The sequence below is a fragment of the Clarias gariepinus genome, chromosome 22, assembly GCF_024256425.1.
Source record: "Clarias gariepinus isolate MV-2021 ecotype Netherlands chromosome 22, CGAR_prim_01v2, whole genome shotgun sequence".
Taxonomy (NCBI): Eukaryota; Metazoa; Chordata; class Actinopteri; order Siluriformes; family Clariidae; genus Clarias; species Clarias gariepinus.
Genome location: NC_071121.1, coordinates 1,227,161 through 1,248,118, shown reverse-complemented (window position 1 = coordinate 1,248,118; position 20,958 = coordinate 1,227,161). Strand labels below are relative to the sequence as shown.

At 38.8% G+C, this 20,958-nt stretch overlaps 1 protein-coding gene across 1 annotated transcript; it reads right to left on the bottom strand.

The window, feature by feature from the left end:
• Positions 1-3,900: 3,900 nt before the first annotated feature.
• LOC128510019 (EMILIN-3) lies at positions 3,901-19,654 on the bottom strand. Its single transcript, XM_053481955.1, has 5 exons — positions 19,131-19,654; positions 8,599-8,721; positions 7,292-7,587; positions 6,684-7,204; positions 3,901-6,028 (listed from the first exon to the last, which is right to left on the bottom strand). The coding sequence occupies exons 1-5, from the start codon at positions 19,289-19,291 to the stop codon at positions 4,745-4,747; spliced, it is 2,385 nt and encodes a 794-aa protein (XP_053337930.1). The 5' UTR covers positions 19,292-19,654; the 3' UTR covers positions 3,901-4,744.
• Positions 19,655-20,958: the final 1,304 nt, after the last annotated feature.

Below are 20,958 nucleotides of genomic sequence, written 5' to 3'. Positions count from 1 at the left end.
AGTGAGCATCAATGCTGTTCCCACATAAGCGCCATCTTTGTCTCTCTCTCACTCGCTCTCCCTCTCTCACTCGCTCTCTCTCTCTCGTCTTCCTCCTGCTGCTGCAGAGCACTCTGGGTATTTTTAGAGTCCTAAAGGATGCTCTCGCTCTCAGTGTGACTTTGAAGAGACGTGATGTCATGCCTTCTCTCTTATACGTCATGGAGCGAGGGCTGATGTTCTCAGACGTGACTACAGAGTTTGGAGTGTGTGTTAGCTGGGCGTGTCTGGGTTTCACAACCGGAGGGCTGTTCTTTAAACAAATCATCCTGGTGGTGTATTGACCCACTGAGTGACGAGAGGTGGACGTGTTGCTATAGCAACATCTTCTGGAGTGTTTTATTCCTCTTATTCTACAGCAGACAGTTTACTCACCAGCCCTCTCTTTATTCTCTCTCTGAAAGTTATTAGGACAAAGTCATGTTGCTAAGAAACAGCAAAGAAGCGCATAGAAGCGCATGGGTACTGTACATCCCCAAACACATCCATAATTTATTTTCTTCATAATAACGTGTCAAATTTTGTTACCGTCGATATAAAATACAGATAAAACTGATGAGGGGGCGGAGCTACATCTAAGCTAAATTTGTGCAATTAAAGTTTCACACATGCAGACTAATCATGTTTAACATTAAATTAATATAAACTAATATATTAATACTAATATTATAAACTAATCTGCAGAAATTCTCTTAGCAAGCTAGCTAATGTGTGTCATATAATTGCAGTTGTCATGGTAACATTACAGGGTGTCTAAAAAAATAAGAACCAACGAGACCTGTAATGAAAATAAAATGGAAACATAAGTATAAATTAATAAGTCATTAATTAATAAATTTACAATTGTTAGTTTCTGACTTTTTAGAAAAATTTTTTTATTTATTTTCATAGGTTTGGCTGCTGTTAAAAATGTATTTAAATCCAACTTGCGCCAAAAGTGAGCTAGTTTAGTTGTAGCTAGCTACTGGGCTAGCACAGGAGTCTCTATCTCGGGGTAACTGATAACCCACATGATACGCTGCCTACAGTAACCTTACATTGATTTAACTCACTCATATAAATGTGAGACAGCTTTTTAGCAGTTTTGTTAGCTACTTCTTATAAATGTCCTTTTATCATTTCTAATTAAATACCATTATAAGAACTAGCTAACGTAACTGCTAAAAAGCTAGCTTGCATTTATTATTTACAACGCAGATAGCACAGGTACGTCGCGGAGACGTCTGCTAAAGAGCGTATCATCTGGTAAACATGGCGTTCGTTTTATTATAGTCGTTTTTTGATCATCTGTAGATCGCCTGTTTGAGCTGTTAAATGATACATCGTCTTTATATCTATACGACGTCTAGACGACGTAACTTTATTATCCGAACTTTGCTGGTATGTGAACAGGAAATATATATGTATATATATATATATATATAATCTGGAAATAGAGAGGAGAAACACCAAAGGAGAATTATTCAGAAGGTGGCGGTAGTGCAACACTTACGGTTGTTAAACTCCAAAGAAGAAGAAGAAGAACAGTTTGTTGAGAAGACAAACGTTTGGCGTGCGTGTGGAAAAGGTAAGCAGAAACGAATTCTCATCTTTCTAAATAGAAACGAAATACTGAACATAAATGTCACCTGCTGTTTAGCGATGTTTAGTCACGTTATTTTGGTTTAAGCTATTTCTTGTATTTTTAATCACACTTAAAATACAGACGGTTATATATGGTGTTTTAATAAAACGACGTCTAGCCAACATGAATCAGACCTTTGACAGATGTATAAACATCTGATTAACATCGTCTAAAGAGCGGATCAGGGAGGTTTTAATTCATTTACGTCTTAAATACGTAGGCTAAACGTCGTTCTAACATCGTGCACGGACATCTCGGTGACGTCTGCCAGATTAAAAAGACGACGTTGCATTGACGTCTCCGCGACGTGTGTGTGCTAGCTGGAAACTAAACTATGTCAATTTTTAGGGAAATATTTTGCTTTTTAGGAAACTTTCAATCATTTTTCATAGTTTTAGCTGCTGTTAAAAATGTATTAAAATCCACCTTGTTAAATCGCGCCAAAAGCAAGATAGCTTAGTTGTAGCTAGATACAGTACTGCGCTAGCATAGGAGTCGTTACCTCAGGGTGACGGAGGTAAATAATACATGCTACACTGTATTATAAGCCTCTTCTTATAATAGTATGTAATTAGCAATGACAAAAAAACATTTTTAAATATTTATAAATCCTGGACATTTATTCAGGATAAGTAAAGTTTTATTAAACATTAAAAGATGTAGAAGTATTTATTTAGGTTTTAAACAGGTTTTCAGTGTTTGCTAGTGTAATCGTTATGTTCGACTTGCTCAACCGCGCCGTTTGTTGTCAGCTTTTTTCCCCGGTTGCTTAGCAACATGGTTTTTACAGGATTAGCCATGAGAGTGTGTTGTATAGTGGCTCAGTTTCTATATGAACATGCCTATACAGTACACACCCACAAACACACCCGGCATGTACACATATGCTTTGATGTTGAAACGTGTGTGTGTGTGTTGATAAATCCCTGCTACACTGTTATCTGTAAGCAAGCAGAAGCTTATTGTACAGTACTTTATTCTGCTGTCATTTTAAGCATCTGGGCGGAGTCCTTTAAACAACGAATTTTATTCTAAATTACACAATGAAATGATCTTATAGAAGTAAGATTATAAGAGAAAAAACTGACGAGATGAATTTGGCGTCTCGGAGGTGTTTTGTGATGTTTCTATTTAAATTTTTATTATGAGGCGACAAAATTAATCTGATAGTTAGAGATGGAACCAATCCAGTGCTCAATATTGGGATCAGGTTAATGAACACAAACAACACTTGCATCAGAAATCAGAACCTGGAACAAACACCAAAGACTGGCGTTTTATTCAGAAAAGAAATTAACTTTTTTTTGTGAACAAGTGGAAAGTTTATACTGTATATCAAGAGACTTTTTTTTTCAATTTTCATATCTGTTAAGATGATAAAACTCACCCTTTCCCTCATGTCCTTTTGCTGATTTTACATACACACATGGACAAAATAGATTAATGAAAGAAAAACTCACAATGGTCACAGAAATAACTTTAATCTGACAAAAGTAATAATAAATAAAAATTCTATGAATATTAACCAATGAAAGTCAGACATTGCTTTTCAACCATGCTTCAACAGAATTATTTAAAAAAAAATAAACTCATGGAACAGGCCTAGACAAAAATAATGGTACCTCTAGAAAAGACTGAAAATAATGTCCCCGAGGGGACGTGTCAAATCAAGGTGTGTCCACTAATCAGCATCACACGTCTCTACAATCTTGTAATGAGTCAGTGGGCTCTACATGGGGCTCCAGGTGGTCACTGTGATGTTTACTAAAACTTCTTTGTAAGAAACCAACAACAACATTTTCTACTTAAAGTGGTTTTACTTTAAACTTTGTTTAGTAAAGCACAGCATGTACTGTACGAGTGGCTAATAAAACGTTCCCTTTACAGGGTTGTATTTTCACGGTGGGGTTGAAAGAGCAGTTCATCAGCTGCTGGATCAGTTCTGGGGAATCAGGGACTGAAGAAATATTTAGATTTCAGTTTAGTTCCTTGTGATGTGATGTTCAAGACAGAAACATTGACATTTTAATCCCATTTATTAAATTCTTCTTATATAGACTGATTTTTAATTACAACTTTTTTTAAATTCTGACTTATTGTCTCAAAATTTAGACATAGCTTAAAATTTGACATAATATTATAATTATGATTCTTAAGATTCTTATTAATGTTAATGTTTAACTCTTCTGATTTTTTTAATCCAAAATTTTTAAAAAGTTTTAAAAGTTTTTAAATTCCAGTAGCTTATAGGTTAAAGACCTTAACATATCTCAAGATTTTGAGAGCCATAATGCTGCTGAAAAAATGTGTATAATCATTGTGCATTTTTAAATAATTCTATCTTGTGTCTTTAATAGAAGACAAAAAAAAAAAAAAGATAAACTTAAGAGTCCTGAGGTGTATTTCTTTATTAGCGTTATTGCTGCCCTCTAGTGGTTAATATTGGAAGGACAGTCCACTTTTTATATGTGAGTAGCCAAGCCATGCTGCAACCACACCCAGGTCTCATTTTATTCTCAACACAAACTTTTAATCATAAAAAATTATAATCTCATAGAAAAAAACGTATACGTAATAAGAAAACATATATTTCACATACAAATACTTTCACACTTTAAGTTTAGCACCATAATGTTGACGCACATTTATTTTAAAATAGACATGAATGTAGGGAACGAGATGATAAAAGAGCAGAGCAGCTTATAAATCAGACATTTTCCTTATTTAAAGATCCCAAAATTCCAAAGTTCAGAGATTTTGTTCATCTTCAGCTTATAAAGCTAGTGATTAGCAGATGAGTTGAATTCTACTGTACGTGCTACAGCTGGGAAAACTGTGCAAATTAGGGGTTTAGGGGTGGGGGAATTGCTGGGCTAAATAAAACACCATAGGCAAATTCTTTTCTTTATATAAGTTAACACACTGGTTAGAATCATAAAATATAACATATAAAGATAAAAAATAAAGAGTAAATTCCAGACGCAAGAAGTAGGAAAACAATGCCCCATTGATAAAACCAGAAAAAGAAATATCTCAATTTGTACAATCAGATCTTGAATCGCCCGTGTAACCAGGTGGTGGCTACTGGACCGTCTTGTTCACGCACTCCTGGAGTCCATTTTGGAGCTGTACCAGCTGCTGGGTGTGGCTAGCCAGGGTGCCATTGACCTGTGCCAAGTAGCTGTCCGAATGGCTCTCGAGTTCTGCACGAATCCTCTCCAGCTGATCAGCAAGCTCTCCCAGACTGCTACACTGGCCTTCGACGTGGGCTACACGGCTCTCCACTCCCATGACCTCACGATGGGCGTCCAGAGCGGTGCCCCGACAGCCCTGCAGTTCCCCTGACAGCCTCCGCCTCAATCCCTGAAGCTCACCTTTCAGATGTATCAATCTGCGCTCTCCGGCCCCAAGCAGCACCCCCTGCTGGCCCACCAGCTCGGCTATGCCGTGCACTTGCGTGGACAACTGCTGCTGTCGTTCCTGCCATGTCGAGTTAACATGATTCATCTCATGCTTGAACAGGTGAACGGAATCTCTCAAACCTTTGAGGGTGCGGTTTACGGAGTTGACGTTGATCTTGAGGAGGGTGATCTCACCCTGTACTGAGCCTTCTTGTTCCTCTTGAGCAATTCGAAACAGAAGTCCCTGCAACGTACCATTTAGGCGGTCCAACCTATCTGTGTGTGTGTCCAGACGCTCTGAGATCTTCTTTTCCATCTCTTTGCAATCTTCAATTTCAGTTTGGATGAGTGCTGCATCCGGACTGGACGCTGGAGAGCAAGCCGAAGTGCAAAGAAGCTCAAGATCACTTAATTGCTTCTGGACACCATCCAGACCAGCCTCCATACGTCTACGGACATTCTCAATCTCTGTACCTAATGCTGGTACCACCTGGCCTTCCAATAGAGCCGGAGACGTGGCGTTACTCAGCTCCTCCACAGCAACAAAAAGACGCTCCTCCAGGCTTTTCAATTTGTCCTCCAGATGAGTCTTAAATCCATCCAGAGAACCCATTCCTCCATCCAGGGCATCTAACTCTGCCTTGCTATGCTCTGTGATGTTCATGCGGCCTTCGATATCTATCAAGCGAGTATCTATCATTGTCTCCAAGTGGATTGTCTGCTCACTCAGTGTCGTCTGGAGTTGCCTCTGAGACTCTGTCAGGCCCTTAACGGACTCCTCCAGAAGCAGGGTTCGGCGGGAGAGATTGTTAATCTGATCACAGCAGCCTGGGGTCACCGTCAGACCCTGGATCCGAGCCTGAAGATCACCCAGATCCTTCCTCAGACCTGTCTCACGGCCATCCAAGGACTGCTGGAACTGCTCCTGACCGTTCAGATATTCTTTATGGCAAGTCTTCTGAACCTGTGGACAGGACGCAACAAAGGGTGACTCAGAGTTTGGGTTTTATAATAGCAGCGTCAAAATACTGATCTTCACAATTTAAAACATACCTGCAACCAACCAGTATTGGAAAAGGAAGTTAATTTAATTTGTATAAATTTTTTAAAATATGATATTCACAGCCCAAATACCACCAAATGACGTGTGTAGCACACAGCCTTGTTCCAAAACTAACCCAACTTGGCATTGCAACTCTGAGAACACGTCGTCTGACAACCATGTTTCAATTTAAACAAAAAAAGGATTGATCAGGAAGCAGATAACATTTAGATAACATTTCACAGTTGTATCATGATGGCTTGGCATACAGAACTATCTAGCGTTGGTGTAGTTCTGGTGTTTGTTCCGGCATAGGCTCTGGCTTCAACGTAACCCTGACCAGGAGGAACCGCTTACTGAAGATGGACAAAGGAAGTAAGGCCCAGAGAGAAGATGGAAATCCTCTACTCCTACACATTGCTACAGTTTTAAAAACTGCAGTGGGAGTGAGATCATCAGGCCATAGTTCAGGAAATGTTTGCACTAGGCTACAACATGCTAGGTGATCACTTGACAACTCACAAATTCAGGAAACTGTTCAAGAACCTAAAATGCAACCTCTAACATTATGACTCACCTGTCCGATCTTCTCATTGCAGTCGGTTTCCAGCCCACTCAGCCTTCTTTCGAATCCATCCAGGATTTGAGTCCTGACACCAGCCAATCTTTCATCCAGCAGCTTCTCAACTAACTTTGGAATACCCCCAGGTGGCACCTCCATCAGCCTCTTCAGCTGCCCATCGTGGCCTATTACCATGCCTTGGATTTCATCCAGCATGTGACCCTTGGTCCTCAACTCATCCTTGACCTCTGTAACCCTTCCCACCAGCTCACCAAGGGCTGGAAAGCCATCTCTGCCTCCTACGGTGTCTGGCAAGCCCTCAGAGATGACACCAAAGCCCATTGTAGAGTCTGGCTGGCGTGGGGCTCCACCTAGCAGGGTGTTCACCATCTTGACAGTATGCTCACGGAGCGACACACGGAGACGATCCTCCATGCCAGAAATCAAACCATTCAGAGTATCCAAACCATGTGAAAGCCTCCGTAGATCCTCCTCCATACGGTCTAGACGCTCTCCAGAGACACCTGTTATTGGACCTGAAGGCAAGGCATTAAGAATAAACGTTAATTGAACCATTGTCTGGGAAGTGGCTTGTTTTTATGTAATGTATATACAGTAGGTACCTGCTGAAGGCACGTCTACAGTTGGTACAGTTTCATGATAACCCCCAGGGGAAAGAGGCCTGCCTGGCTCCAGCCCTGACCCATGGGTTGGTATCTTTTTGTGACCCCGTGGGAAACCGTTCACCCCAGGTCTGGGTCCTAGAAAGGAGCCCTTGAATGGTGGCATGACGGAGTCTGGGCCAGATGTAGGGCCATCTACGCAGTTTTCTCCTGAGTAGCCTGGGCAGCAGCGCCATTCCAGCTCCGTCACTGTCTTGTGGCCAACCTTGTAGGTAGGTTTGAAGAATGTCCGATACCTTTGAAAATACATCGACATCAGCTCAGCTGAGGCTTCAGGTATTTAGGCTTTTGAAACCTCATAAGCATCATCTCTCTCCACATCTCTGTCAGCTGTGGTCAGCAGGATTGCACCAAAAATTCTCCATATCATAGACTGGCTAGCATGCTTGGTTTGTGATCCACTTCCAAAACATCTGGATTCATCAAACAATGACTCTTGTAACCAGATATTTACAGCAATTTATAAAATCGGCAAAAACTTTCCCTAACCTTCATTAAATCTCGTGCCAACCAGCCAGGTGGCTGCATCAGTATGGGTTAAAATAACACCTAGCATTGGTGTTAGCATTAACCACCTGCTGACCTCATAGACACTGACCTCATGTCTATATAGAAATACTATAGATTTATCTTTGCAGGATTATGTAAAGAAAATAAAAAACAGGGTATTAAACCGTCCTACATCTTTGTACCCTTTAATATATAGGGACTTTTTAAAAGTGTATTTTTAATGTATTCTACGCTAATTAAAGATAAAAAAAAATATCGTCCTTAAGGTTCAGTTGTGTAACTGATATTATCAGATACACTATATTCATATTAAAATATAAAATATAGATAGGTAGATTATTGGAAATAAGGAAATAATGGATTATCAGTGTCAAAATTGTGCTAAATTTATTTAAAGTTTGAAGATTGAATTCTCAATCAGGATAAACTAATCAGGTTATTAAATTAGAATGAAACTAACTATCCTGCTTGGATTCATTATAATTAGTGAATCTTATCTGAATGTTAAGGATCATTCATCACAAAACTAAACCTTTAAGTTTTTATTGTTGTTTTTAACCACCACTAGAGGGCAGTACTACACAAGGTCCTACAGTATAAGTAGCTTTACCTGCTTTGATGAATCTTTTAATATTTACCATAATACAATATGCAATGCAATATAAATATAAAATATAATAGTGATATAATATAAAATGCAATAGTGGCATGAAAGCAGTACATCATGATATTCTTACATGACGACAGGACACTTCTGTCCCCAGATGCACTTGGTGGTGTACTCTGGCTTGACGTAGGTGGCCATCCCATCCTGCACGTTACAGGTGATGTTCTTCTGCACAATGTAGGCACAGTGGTTTCTGAAAGAGAGAAACATCAGAAGATGGGAATTTTAATTTCTTGGCCACTTCTACCAGCTCTTTTCTTGGAATTTTTTACAACTTCCTTTAAATCCTTCAGTAAGACTGAAAGAGAAAGGGAACATATCTTGAGGGACTCTGGTACATGTCATGGTTATTGCTAAATAAGAGGCATCAAGCCACACATCTGTCACACATCATATCTGTGACCATTTCAGCCCGTCCAGTCCTGCCACATGTCTCCGTCTTCCCCTCTCTTCCAGTAACAGATTAATCAGGTTCAAACTCCAAGGCGCAGCTATAGCAACTGTTAAATGTTAGTTGGCTTCGGAGATTAGGAGGCAATAATCAGCGCTCAGATGGTGCTGAAATAACAGATTGGAGCCTTTTGAGGATTTGTACAGCTCCACAGCTGCTCTATGCAAGACCGGCGTCCTGCCAGGACCGGAGAGGAAAACTGATGCAACTGCTTTTTTGCTTGGATTTAGTAAAAAGGGTTCGAGTTTCATAGTGAGAGTGTTCACTCTGAAGCGGTTCACACTCACCACCTCAGTTTTGGTGGAATCAAATGTTACAGGTCGAGGCAGGGTTTTCCCACACAACCGGCCAATTTTATACACAATCCATCCTTAAACAGGGATCCAAACTCATTATAAAGAAGCTTAAGTTCAGGTAAAGACTGTAAATATGTTCACAGGATAATCATCTAAAAACTAAAAATATACAATTTAATCAGGGATTAAAAAAGGGACGTTTTAGCAAGTACATATCTTAAATATAGTTAAATTTACCTAACATTTTCTAGTATATTACAATTACCATTACAGCAAACTAAATATAATGATTATTAAACTTAATTCTTAAAATTTCTACATCAGCCATTCCCAAACTTCAAAATATGATGGATGATAAATATTGTTTAAATTTCATGGCTTTGTTTTATTAGTTTACTAAGTTTTTTTTATTTTTTATAGAAATACAGAAATATATACAGTAGTATATAATATACTGTATAATTATATATTGAAATATTTTATGGGAATTTTTAAATGTAAAATAAAAAACGTTTCTGTTAAAAACGGCATCTCACTGCTCACCTGCACAATCCGTACTGATAGGGGTACTAGGGGACCGCAGCCAACACCTTGGGAAAACACTGCGCTGGATGATTTCATTAAATCAAATTTCCCCAGAAAAAGTACATAAAATTATAATCTGCTGATTAAATATGAAGCGTTGAAATATAAAGTGTGCGAAAGTATTTATATGCAAGCCTAATGTAGGATGGAAATTTCCCATTGTGGAACAAATAAAGGTCTTATCTTTATCTTTATTATCTTTATCTGATCATATCTTATGTAGGATGTGCAGTATTGACATTGAACGAAAATGATTCATAAAAAAGTGTTTTTTTTTTGTATATACAAAGCAAAATATAATAAAATAAAATGAAACACGGTGTTATTTCATCATCTGTTCATTTTATAAAGGGTAAATCTGGCTGAATAAAAATATCTTTTTATTTAGCCTGTAAAACAAAAAAGAGAGAGAGAGATAACAATAATCCAGCTCCGCATGAGACGCCAATCTGGTCAGAATATCGCTGTAAGGAGAGATGACCTTACAGAGATGATGGCGTTAACGCTGACTCAGTGAAAGTTTAGCCAAAGTATAAAAGTGGATTAGAAGAAATACTGAATATTGATTTTACATCCAATAAATCAATAAATTTTTATTCATGTCCATGGTCAAGTAAATAAAAGTAAATGATCCACAGAAGAGTTGTTTGGTGGTCTCTAATGGTGGTTTAATAGATCTGAAGGACTTCCTGCTTTTTGTAACAGGAAAACACTTACAGTATTTACAGTAGAGATACTCAGCTTGGAAAACATTTTCCATTAATAAGATACGGTTTAGTCGTACAATGTAATGATACAATGTACAAGATAATGTATATCTTTGATCCATTGCCAGATCTCAATCACGGCTGTTTCTCCCTTTCATTCTGCCCTTAATGTAAACCTCCATTACTTATCTCCATAGCCAGGTGAGATCGATGCGTGACGTGAGAACGCAACTCTGAAATGAATTCAAAACCGAATCTTTACCCTGGGTTTTGTTCCACTGTTTTTTTTTGACCAGGTCCTTGCAAAGAAGGACAATCATTTTAAATCCAGCTGGGCACGGAGCAGCACAACCACCAGCCACCAGGAAGGACAAACAATCTGTGAGTGTGTTCCTGCCAGAATCAGGAGGATCCAAGAACAGCTGTTCTGCCTCTAACTCTGGCCTGACAAGATTTTGGGGTGAACCCTGAAGCGGTTGTTTGCTAAGCGGTCGTGGACGCGTGCCACGCTGCAACAGAGCGTCTTTTCTTCTGAATCGAAGAGGCAGCTCCAGGATCGTATATCATCTCGAGTGTGTGGGTGGGATTTGAATAAACACAAACAACAAGCGTGTATTAGATGTAGAGTATTTATCACTGCTGAGTTCTCGAATCTGATTTATATTCATTGTGCTAATTTTAATACATGTTCTACTGACGGCTCATTCTCAGGGACGTGTCCAGCAAACCCTCCGCTAAACATTACAAAAATATTGTTAGGAAAAAAATGTCTATTTAAAATGTACGGAAGGAGTCAACCGGGTTTGTGCTCGTTTTCTTTTAGATTAAAAAAAAAAGCCTGGTGAGGGAACGACTGTTTATTTAGTTTCATTAACATTAATGTACTTATGTAGTGTATAAATGCATGCATTAATCTCCTCATGTTTAAACAGTGCAGGTGTGCATCCTGAAGAAAAACTAAATTAAATGAAAAAAAACAACTTCTATCTTTTGTTTTTTTCTTCACAAATCTTAGTGGATTAGCCTTTCTGTTCAAAGGAAAATTGAAAGTTGAAACCTTAATCACAGCTTGTTTTTTTTACTAAACCAACACAACACACTGCGGTTTATTCCTTACATATTTCACAAACAGACACAACAACACCGACATCCACGACCTGATCAGGAATGTGTTTGTGATCTCCTGATACAGTATTAGGAAGGACACTCGGACCGACCCAAACGGCTTTGTTTCATCAGATTTCTCAGCGAGCAATGTGTGTAATCTGCCAAGCCGGTGAAGGAGAGCGACAGCTGAATATGAACAGGGTCTGTGGACATCTGGAGAAAATGGATGACCTTCAGACAGGCTCTGTATTTGTCTCTCGTCTCACTCATTCTTGTTAAAACATATTTTATACACAGGGTTGCGGGGGGGGGGGGTATCTGGGGTGGCTGCTGCCTATCGAAGGGGATTCGGGGCACAAGGCGGGGCACATCCTGAACGGGGTAGCAATCCATGGTATGGCACACACACTCTCACACTATGGAGAATTTGAAAACACTAATCAGTACCAATCTACAAGTCTGTGAAATGTTGGAGGAAACCAGAGTACCAGGAGGAAACCCACCAAGAACAGGGAAGCAGGAATTGAACCCAGGACCCTGGAGGTCCACTACGCCACTGTGCCTCACTCAGCTGTAATCCAATGATTAATCCTGATTGGGTTGATGTTGTTGGGTTGGGATTCCACCAAGGGGGAAAAAAAAATCCAAAAGAATATAATTCACTCGATCTCGGGTCCTGGCCATTGTTGTCCCCTATGTGAGAAGTTATGATAACAAATAAACTTTTGTGCTGACATTTATACCCAGTGCGACCACACAGCAAGAAAAAACAAAGCTGAAACATCTCCCTGGTTTATCAGAGAACATGGAGAGTGTGTCAGGTGGTGGTCATGGTCATGGTGATGGTGATGCTTTACAGCTGTAGAAGTGCAGGGAAACCTCAGGTGGATTCAGTCGTGGAGAAACCTTGCACGGTTTCTGTGTAATGAAGTGAAGTTTGAGATCTTAAACCTTGTCAGAAGAGTGCAAGGAAACCTTCAGTGACATAAAACCTCACCTCATTCTCCGCTCATGGACATCTAACCTTTCCCTGGCTTCACTTCAAGCTCAGAGAAAACCTGTTCCCACTGTAAATATTTTCAGGATCAGCTTTCGGTCACCAATACCCCGCTGAATTTCCCGGGAGAGCAGAAGAATTCCTTTCAGTTTTTTATAGTCGGGATGCCTTTCCCTCCTTTTCACTTCTCTCAGATTAGTGTTGATTCTTTCCACTGTTTTTTTTCTTCTTCTATTTCTTATCACACGTAGCACTGGTGTTTACATCTTGATCGTGATGCGATGAAGGACACGGTAAATTAAACCCCAGCCAATTTTAGTCAGTTATCTAAACCAGGATTTGTTTTTAATAGAGTCTGGGCTTTAACGGTCTGCAATTTTGAAATGCTAACCCGGTCAGCGTGGGATCAACGATATAAAGGGTATAAAAGCTGAAAGCCTCTAATGGGACTTACAGAGTAACAGAGAGATGTTATTGTTCCTAAAGAGAGAAATCTATTCTATTTTTAACCCATCAGACATAAGCGTGACTGTTCTTTCATCATCCGGTGGGATCAGATCACGAGCAGGTCGTAAGATTAGAATTAAAAGGGGGGGGTGTTAACATGATTTCAGAGATCTTACCTACAGAAAATTGTAAGACAAAAATAGTATTTGTTTGTAGCTTGTTTCTTGTAAGCGTGGTCTCTTTAAGGTTTTGTTGTTGTAGTTTTTCACATAAGAAGCAGTAGTGGCCAAAAGGTTTAGCTTACTGCTCAATACGAACACCACACTTGTGCTAGATGTACAGTATTCACCTTGACTATTTAAAGAAAATTGAGCTCAGGTTTTAAATACAAGCTATGTTCTTTGTGTGGTCTCTATACACGTTTCCCGAGATGGTAATATTCACGTCAAACAGTCAAAAGGATCTAATTACAGGTAGAAGTTAAAGTACGAGGAACTGAAGAAACATCAGACCACACCTGTTATGAGAATCTTTTTATTGTGTTTGAGTTTTGAGTTTTAAAATATAGCTACAGTAGACTTCTAAACCTAAATAATAAATAAAGCACACAGTCGTCATTGCTAGTAACATGCTACAGCGACTAGCATAAACAGAACTAAAGAAAATTATTGTAACTGATAAAAAAAGAACACTGGAGACTTAAAAGATCGATAAAGTGCTTAGTAATAAAAACACAAGCCTTTATGCTACAGTAACTTTCCTAAGAACTGTAGTGTGTCTGAGCGTAGCGAAATGCTAATCACCGGGTTCTGATTAACAGCACGCAGGAAGTGTATAATACCCTGCTAAGAGGTTTAGCTCGCCCAAGAAGCACTGGTACGGCCGTCCAACATCCTCACACACACTAACCCTTTGTGCCTCTTAATCAACTTTTTCTTAATTTGTCCGCCGTGCCCCCCTTCAGGCACATAATGCTAATTAGCAGTGATGATAGATGCGCGGATAGGTCTGCTGCAAACGTCTGCACAATTTCAAATCACGATTAACACAATAAAAGCTGTTTTTTCATGTCAATCAATCAGAGGCGAAGTCTAGACCGGGGCAGATTGCGTTAGGGGCGATTCTCATGACGTTCCATGGCTACAGCACTTAGCTTGTCGTTCTCACAGCTGTCACGGCCACCAGAGGCTCGTTAGCGCTAAGGCCATGTGTTAGAGAGTAACTGCTCTTCCTCTGGGAGCTGGCTGATGAACGCTGACTCTGGAATCAATTTCTGTAATCTGTCGTGTTTTGACTTTTTATGTCTCCTGAGTGGATTTTTTTTAAGTGGGTTCCAAAGAAAGAACTTCATATCAAAAGTGAGTCACAATCACATGAGCTATTTCCGTATTAGGGGCTTATTAGTATAGTTAGTCACACCAATAGTTATAGCTGTACAAATTCCACAGATGAAACGATGGTTCCGCAATTATTACCAATAAATTTTCTCAAGGTTCTCTGTACAGTTTAACGCTCCTCCAGTGGATCCTATTTACTATAATCGCTTCTATCTGCTTCATAAAACTTATTTTTAAACAAAATTATTATTAGGTTTCTGACCACAGTCCAAGCTTTCACAAGGAGTTTGTTTCTTTCAAAGCAGATGTTTCTTGGAAACATCTTAAATTTCCCCAGAGAGACAAAACCAAAGAACCCAGGCCCAAACCACCAAATAAATAATTCTTTAAAGTGGTTCTACCAAGGATTAGCTATTTATTGATGATAAAATTACTCTTGCTCTTATAGGCAACAAAAATGGCTCGTCAGTGGTGGTTAACGGTCACACACTCATAAAATTGGTATCTTAAAGGGCACCTATTATGCAAAATAAATTTTTAGGTCATTTTAAGTGGGTCTCCATTTTTCAACAGAATTTAATTTTATTTAATTTTTTTTTATATTGGCCAAGGCTTAAACAAGCCAATTTTACTTTTTCCCTATTGTGACATCATATAAGAAGAAACACCTCCCCTAACTGGATTTTTTTATTTAGTTTTTGGCTGCTGTACACCACGTTGACTTTAAAATGAAATACTCAAAATATGAGCAAACTTAAGGCTTTCAGGTTTAATTCAACGGGTTTAACAAGTGTGGCATTAATTCTATGAGCCTCATAAACAATTAAACAAACAGCTGAAAAGCATGATCAGGTTTGGCCTGTTCGCTCATCACTTCCTGATTAATGAAACACATTAAAGGCCTGGAGGTGAAACTTTATTAATGAACTGGGTGAAGACATATTCAAATAGAGTACCAAGACTTCTTTAAAAGTTCTTTGACTGTTTAGGTGCTCTATATATCAACTATCCCTAAACATAAGAAAGTCACAGTGTAAAACAAAATCCAAAATTCTTCTGCAGACTATAATCACAAGCTTTAATCACAATTCTGATCAACACACAAAAGATGTAAAGAGTAGCATCCAATTTAAAGGTCATGGCATTTTAATTGTATTAGTTATTAATGTAGAAATTTAATCTCCTATGTTTAATGTTATTTTTATTTAGACTTGTACATAAAGTCCTGCTGCCCACCTGCAGTACCTTCATGATCCACTAGTGGGGCGTGACCAACACTTAGCGAAACACTTTTCAATACTATTAGAAAATTATGTTCTGTGAGGGGCTTGCATGCCACCTTATCAATATCTTAGCTTTCTTATAGGAACCCCTTTATAATAATAATAATAGTCCTGTTTGATCTTCTCCTAGAAAGGAGAAAATGCCTGTAGCCTTCGGGGCACCCTGTATACAGAGTAACTTTTAAATATTAAATCATTTACCCTTAAACAGACATCATCATAGATGAGCGTCCATAATGAGGGACATTGTCCAGACTTCGCTAACAGCTGGAGATCTACTTAAGGTCTTAGCTGCTGCAAGATCTTTATATGTTTATCATTATTGCATTATGCTTCCAGATGTGTGGCTCAGAGAGAACATTCAAGAAATGTGGAAGTTTCGTTTTCCCATCTAGGCATTTACAATAAACATGCTACACTTTTGGGATTAGACATTTAACTAAATAGGAATGCATTATTTGGATTGAACAGATGCGATCTAAACGAATATAAATACAGATTTGTGTAAGAGTAGCATTGGCAGACGTATGCATCCTTAGTAGATGCCTGGTCAGTGTCACAGTGGTTTAAAATGGGCTAGTTGGGGTAGTTTTTCATATTTCTGAAAAACTGGAAGTATAAAGGTGGAACAGTGAAGATCAGTTACAGCTCCTGTTTCTGTGCATGTCCTCCATGTTGGTTCTTTTTGTAAGAACACACCAGTAGATGGACTTGCTAGCATTTTGTCAATACAGTAGCTCTATGATGGACTTAGGTTTATTTCTGGATGCGTTTTTTTTCTTCATATTTTAGGAGAAATGGTTTCTTTAGAAATCATGTGTTAGATACAAAGGTTGGACACTCTAGGAAATCATGGGTTCTTTTACGAAATTACCTAATGAGTGATTGTACTATTGGACGCCTTTTATTAGGAAAAATGGTTGATCGTTGGTTTTACCATCTACACTATTATGACTTTTTAAGGGTCCTCAAAGTTAACTGTCCTACAACTTCAAGCAAAAAAAGGTTTTCCAAGGTGCTTTTTCCCAAAAGTTTCCCGTTTAAAAGAGGTCCAGAGGGTTCTTTGGGGTATCTACTGCAATTTATAATAATCCCTTATTTCATATTTAAGGAAAAAAGATCCCTTAGATGTTAGGGCATATCCATTTTAGATTAAATACAAATACAGACACAGAGTGTCCCTCCATGTTATTCCTTACTGTGATCCATCTGAACTAAAAGTCTATTAATAAAGCTACAACGCACTCATGAGCACAGCTTGGCTTTCGTTCGGTCCCAGAAATCGAGGCAGCCGATCTTTGATATCAGAGACATGTGGGATGAAGTTGTACAGTAAGAAGGGCTGGCAGGCAGCACGCCGCTTCTTAGTAATAAACCACTGGTCCAGAATATCAACAGAACCTGATATAATGAGGCTTTGGCAAGAACGCTGAGAGGGAGTGCTGCTAAAAGCGCACTTAAGCAGGGAGAGAAACAGTGGAACATAAATATCTCATTTAGACATCGAAAGTAAAACAGATCTCACGATCTCCTTTAAGACCAGGAGATTCCATCAAGTACCTCTTAACAGTGTTCCCCTTTCAGAGAGGCTTCCAGATGAATACACCATCCAAAGAACCACCAAGGAAACCTTGTGTATCTTCATAAGTCCTGTGTAGCACATGTGTATGTTTTTTTTTTTTTTTTTTTTTACGGATATTTGATGCTTCTACACTCCAAACAAAGGGCTTATTAAGGGATATTTGGATATTTCTGTCCCACATTTTTAGAAAAAATGGTTCCTTAAGGATTTCTTGGTTAGCTACCTGTTTAAAAAACATTTGTATTTTAAGTCTTTAATGGATTAACATTCTATGTTTATTCTTAGGAAACTATGTTTCATCAGTGGGTCTACTCTTCTTTTATGGTTCCTTAAGGTTCCTTAAGGTTAACTCTCCTATGCTTTTAATAAAGAGAGGTTTCGCAAGGGATCTTTGGATATTTACCCTTTAAAAGAAGTTCATGAGGGTTCTTTTACATTTACATTTAGGCATTTGGCACAAGCCCTGATCCAGTTTAACAAAAGTCTACCCAACTCTTTTATATTGCAAGAAATTATTAAACACATTCTTGTATCATACAGTAGGATTTTCTTTAAGGGTTTTTTGGATGGCTAACTGATGTGAATAAAACAAATAAAAAAGATAAAGGACATTACAGATTGGTGGAGTGCGAATACATCTGCCCACAGGGTGGCCTGCCATGTGGTGAAAACCCAAACAGCAGGGAAAACTGGAGAACTTTCTAAAATAATAAAGATCCACCAACAAACCACACAAAAGAGCAGAGACAAACAGCCTGAAGGTGATGTTAAAAGCCTGTCTGAAATTAATCAAAAATGGGGAACTCATGGATGATGTGGATGATGGAGAACCAGCAGGTGTGACAAGCAAATAAAGGAGAAAAAAGACAGAGAAAAAAAACGTTGTAAAAAAGAGAGTTATGTTGTTAAGTTTCTAAATCTAAGGCCAGGTGTGTGGGTTTAATTGTTTTTGGATAGTGTAATGATGTTCAGTGGTTCTTTCATACATTACTTGGAAAACGGTGGACGGTGAAGGAGCTTTGGATGGTTAAATGTTTTAACATTTAACCATCCAAAGTTGGTTACTTAAGGTTGTCCAGTCTTAGAAGAAACATAATGAACAGTTAAGCAACTCCACAAGGTTCTTTAGTAGGTTTAACTATTTCCATAAATGTTCTACTCTCTTAAAGTAAATCTACAAAAAGTGGTTCCTCAGTGGTTAGTTCTATGGTATATTTGGTTGTACTGCTTTAAATGGATCATTTATGGATTTTTTTGGACAAGAGAAAGATATTTAAATCTTCTCCTGTTTATATGGGAAATGAGGGTTCATTAAAAGTTGTGAGTTTTTGTTTTGTTTGGATGGTTAACAGTTCTCCAAAAATGATTCCTCTAGGTTTCTTTGGATGGTTAATTGGTTTGTTATGTGTTTTAAGTTCTAAGAGAAAATCGTTCTTCAGGTGTTCTTTGATGGTTACGTGTTTTAAACTTAGCGAAAAAAATTAACTTTTGCACTCATCTAAAGTTTCACCTTTGGAATTCCTTAGAGGTTCTGTGATCACTACTGCTTACAGTATATAAGTGTGCTTTGATGTCAGAGATAGTTATGAGCAGAATTGAAACAAAATATTAAAAGAACCCCTGAGGAACCCTTTTAGCTTTAGATTGTTTTAGGACAACACTAATGAACATTAATGAACCTAATGAACCTAATAAACATCACTAGAGATTTACACTTGAACCAAAATAAAGAAATGTGCACACATGGAAAAAAAAGATTTCCACTGAACTACTTTCTTTTTAGAACCCCCTGTAGAGTTGCGGTACTTACTTGTGGCGAGTCATGGGTTTGCCCGGGTTAAAATGTGGTCCGGCTCCAGCCTTGTACAGATTAAATCTGTATGGGTTTCCATAGAAGGTCCCCTTGGAGTCCACCAAATTGAGTTCCAGTAAAAGAGGCAGCAGAGCGAGGCAGCAAAGTGCAGCCTTCATATTTCAGATGAGAACTGAGTGAAGGATGGAGGTTCTGTGGTTCTGCGGCACAAGAATCGGCCGTGCTGTAGTCATAAGGAATTACTGATTAAATCCTCCAGTGAAGCACACACTCGCTCAGACACAGGAGGAGTACAGCTCCTGGAGAAATCTCTGCTGCTCTAGGAACATCCTTTCTGCATCTGAGAACCTCTGAGAGTCCTTTAGTGAAAGAAGAAAAGAGAAGAGATCTGCTGAGGAGGAAAGGAACAGCAGGTACGTACAGGAGACAGGATGGGAGTGTTATGATGGGTTCAGCAGCCGTTCTTTCTCTTTATGTCTCCGTCAGCTGTGTGTGAGTGTGTAAGATTGTGTGTGCATAAGAGTGTGTGTGTGAGCTGGGACTTCCAGCAGTAGTACTCCCCCAATAGGGGCCGGCTGCCGGATTTGCATAACCCTCCCTCAGTGTAAGCCAACACGAGAGAATCAGGATCTCTCTCTCTCTCTCTCTCTCTCTCTCTCGCTCCCCCTTTCTTTAGCAGTTAAATATCAATGACCCGCAGCAAAACCTGCTGAAGAACAAACTCCTTTTCAATCCCTGTTTGAAAAAAAAGATTTTTTTCTATTTTATTTTTAATAAATATGCTACAGTTTGATCTTACTCTATAGATAGACGGAGATAAAAAAGATATCTGAACATCCTTCTTTTTCCATTTTCATTCTTTACAGTATTGCGCAGAATATGAAGAAATTATAATCTAAAAAAATTACCAGCAGGGGGCAGTATGGAGGTTTGAAGAGGTAAGATGTTGGAAAGATAAAATATCTGCATCACAGGAGCTGAAAATGCGTGACTCCAACTGTTTCTCTTCCGGGATTATTGTCCCCCAATAATGTGGTTTGGGGCACAGATTATTATGTGCCCCAAACCACATTCGGACATAAATGGTACCACTTATACCAGCACCACAAAAGAACTCTTTGATTTAAAAAATGTTTTTAAAAGAAAAATTCTACTTTAAAGTCTATTTGAATCTCTGAGTGACAAAGCGCTGGGACTGGAGACTCCTTTCACTAGGAGACACATTAAATACGTGCATTTCTCCTTACAGTGATCCTCAACACTTTAACAAAGTTTAATCTGTTTATCATGACTGTACACATACCTGTGAGTGACCTGTTACCATAGCAACACTAACGTATCAGAACGAGCACATTACTCCACTGTGATCTGATACGGTTCACATGCTAACCGCCTACAGCATGTGAGCTAGCTGATTAGCGCTTAGTTAGCAAGCTAGGTTATTTTTTGGTATTTTTATTAAAGATGGTGTAGAAAGGTTCTTGGACCATTTGTAGTCATTAATTATTTATTAGTTTAAAATGGCATGTTTAATCACACTCGATTACTCGTCCCTAGATTTCCACTCCATACCTCGAAGGCCTTGCAATCAGCCCCAGACTTCCTCCCTCTTTTTTCCACACTTCTACTCTCCAGCTCTCTCCTTCCGTAATCCTGCCTCTATAAATCTCACTCAGGTGGTGAAACACGTTTGGCTTTGGGGTTTCTCCAGCGCTTCATTCCACACTGAAGTTCTAAAGCCAAATGGGGAGTGATTTAAAGGACACACGTTCCACTAAAGCTGCTTTTACACATCGACCTTCATCACTCAGAGTATTCCAATCAA

What these genes read in the sequence shown, in the direction of transcription:
- LOC128510019 (XM_053481955.1), bottom strand. Translation starts at nt 19,291, where the DNA reads ATGAAGGCTGCACTTTGCTGCCTCGCTCTGCTGCCTCTTTTACTGGAA. An exon ending in AAACCCATGACTCGCCACAA is followed by an intron (nt 8,722 to 19,130) that starts GTAAGTACCGCA and finishes TCTCTCTTTCAG; the next exon opens with AAACCACTGTGCCTACATTG. An exon ending in GCAATGAGAAGATCGGACAG is followed by an intron (nt 6,029 to 6,683) that starts GTGAGTCATAAT and finishes TCCTGTCCACAG; the next exon opens with GTTCAGAAGACTTGCCATAA.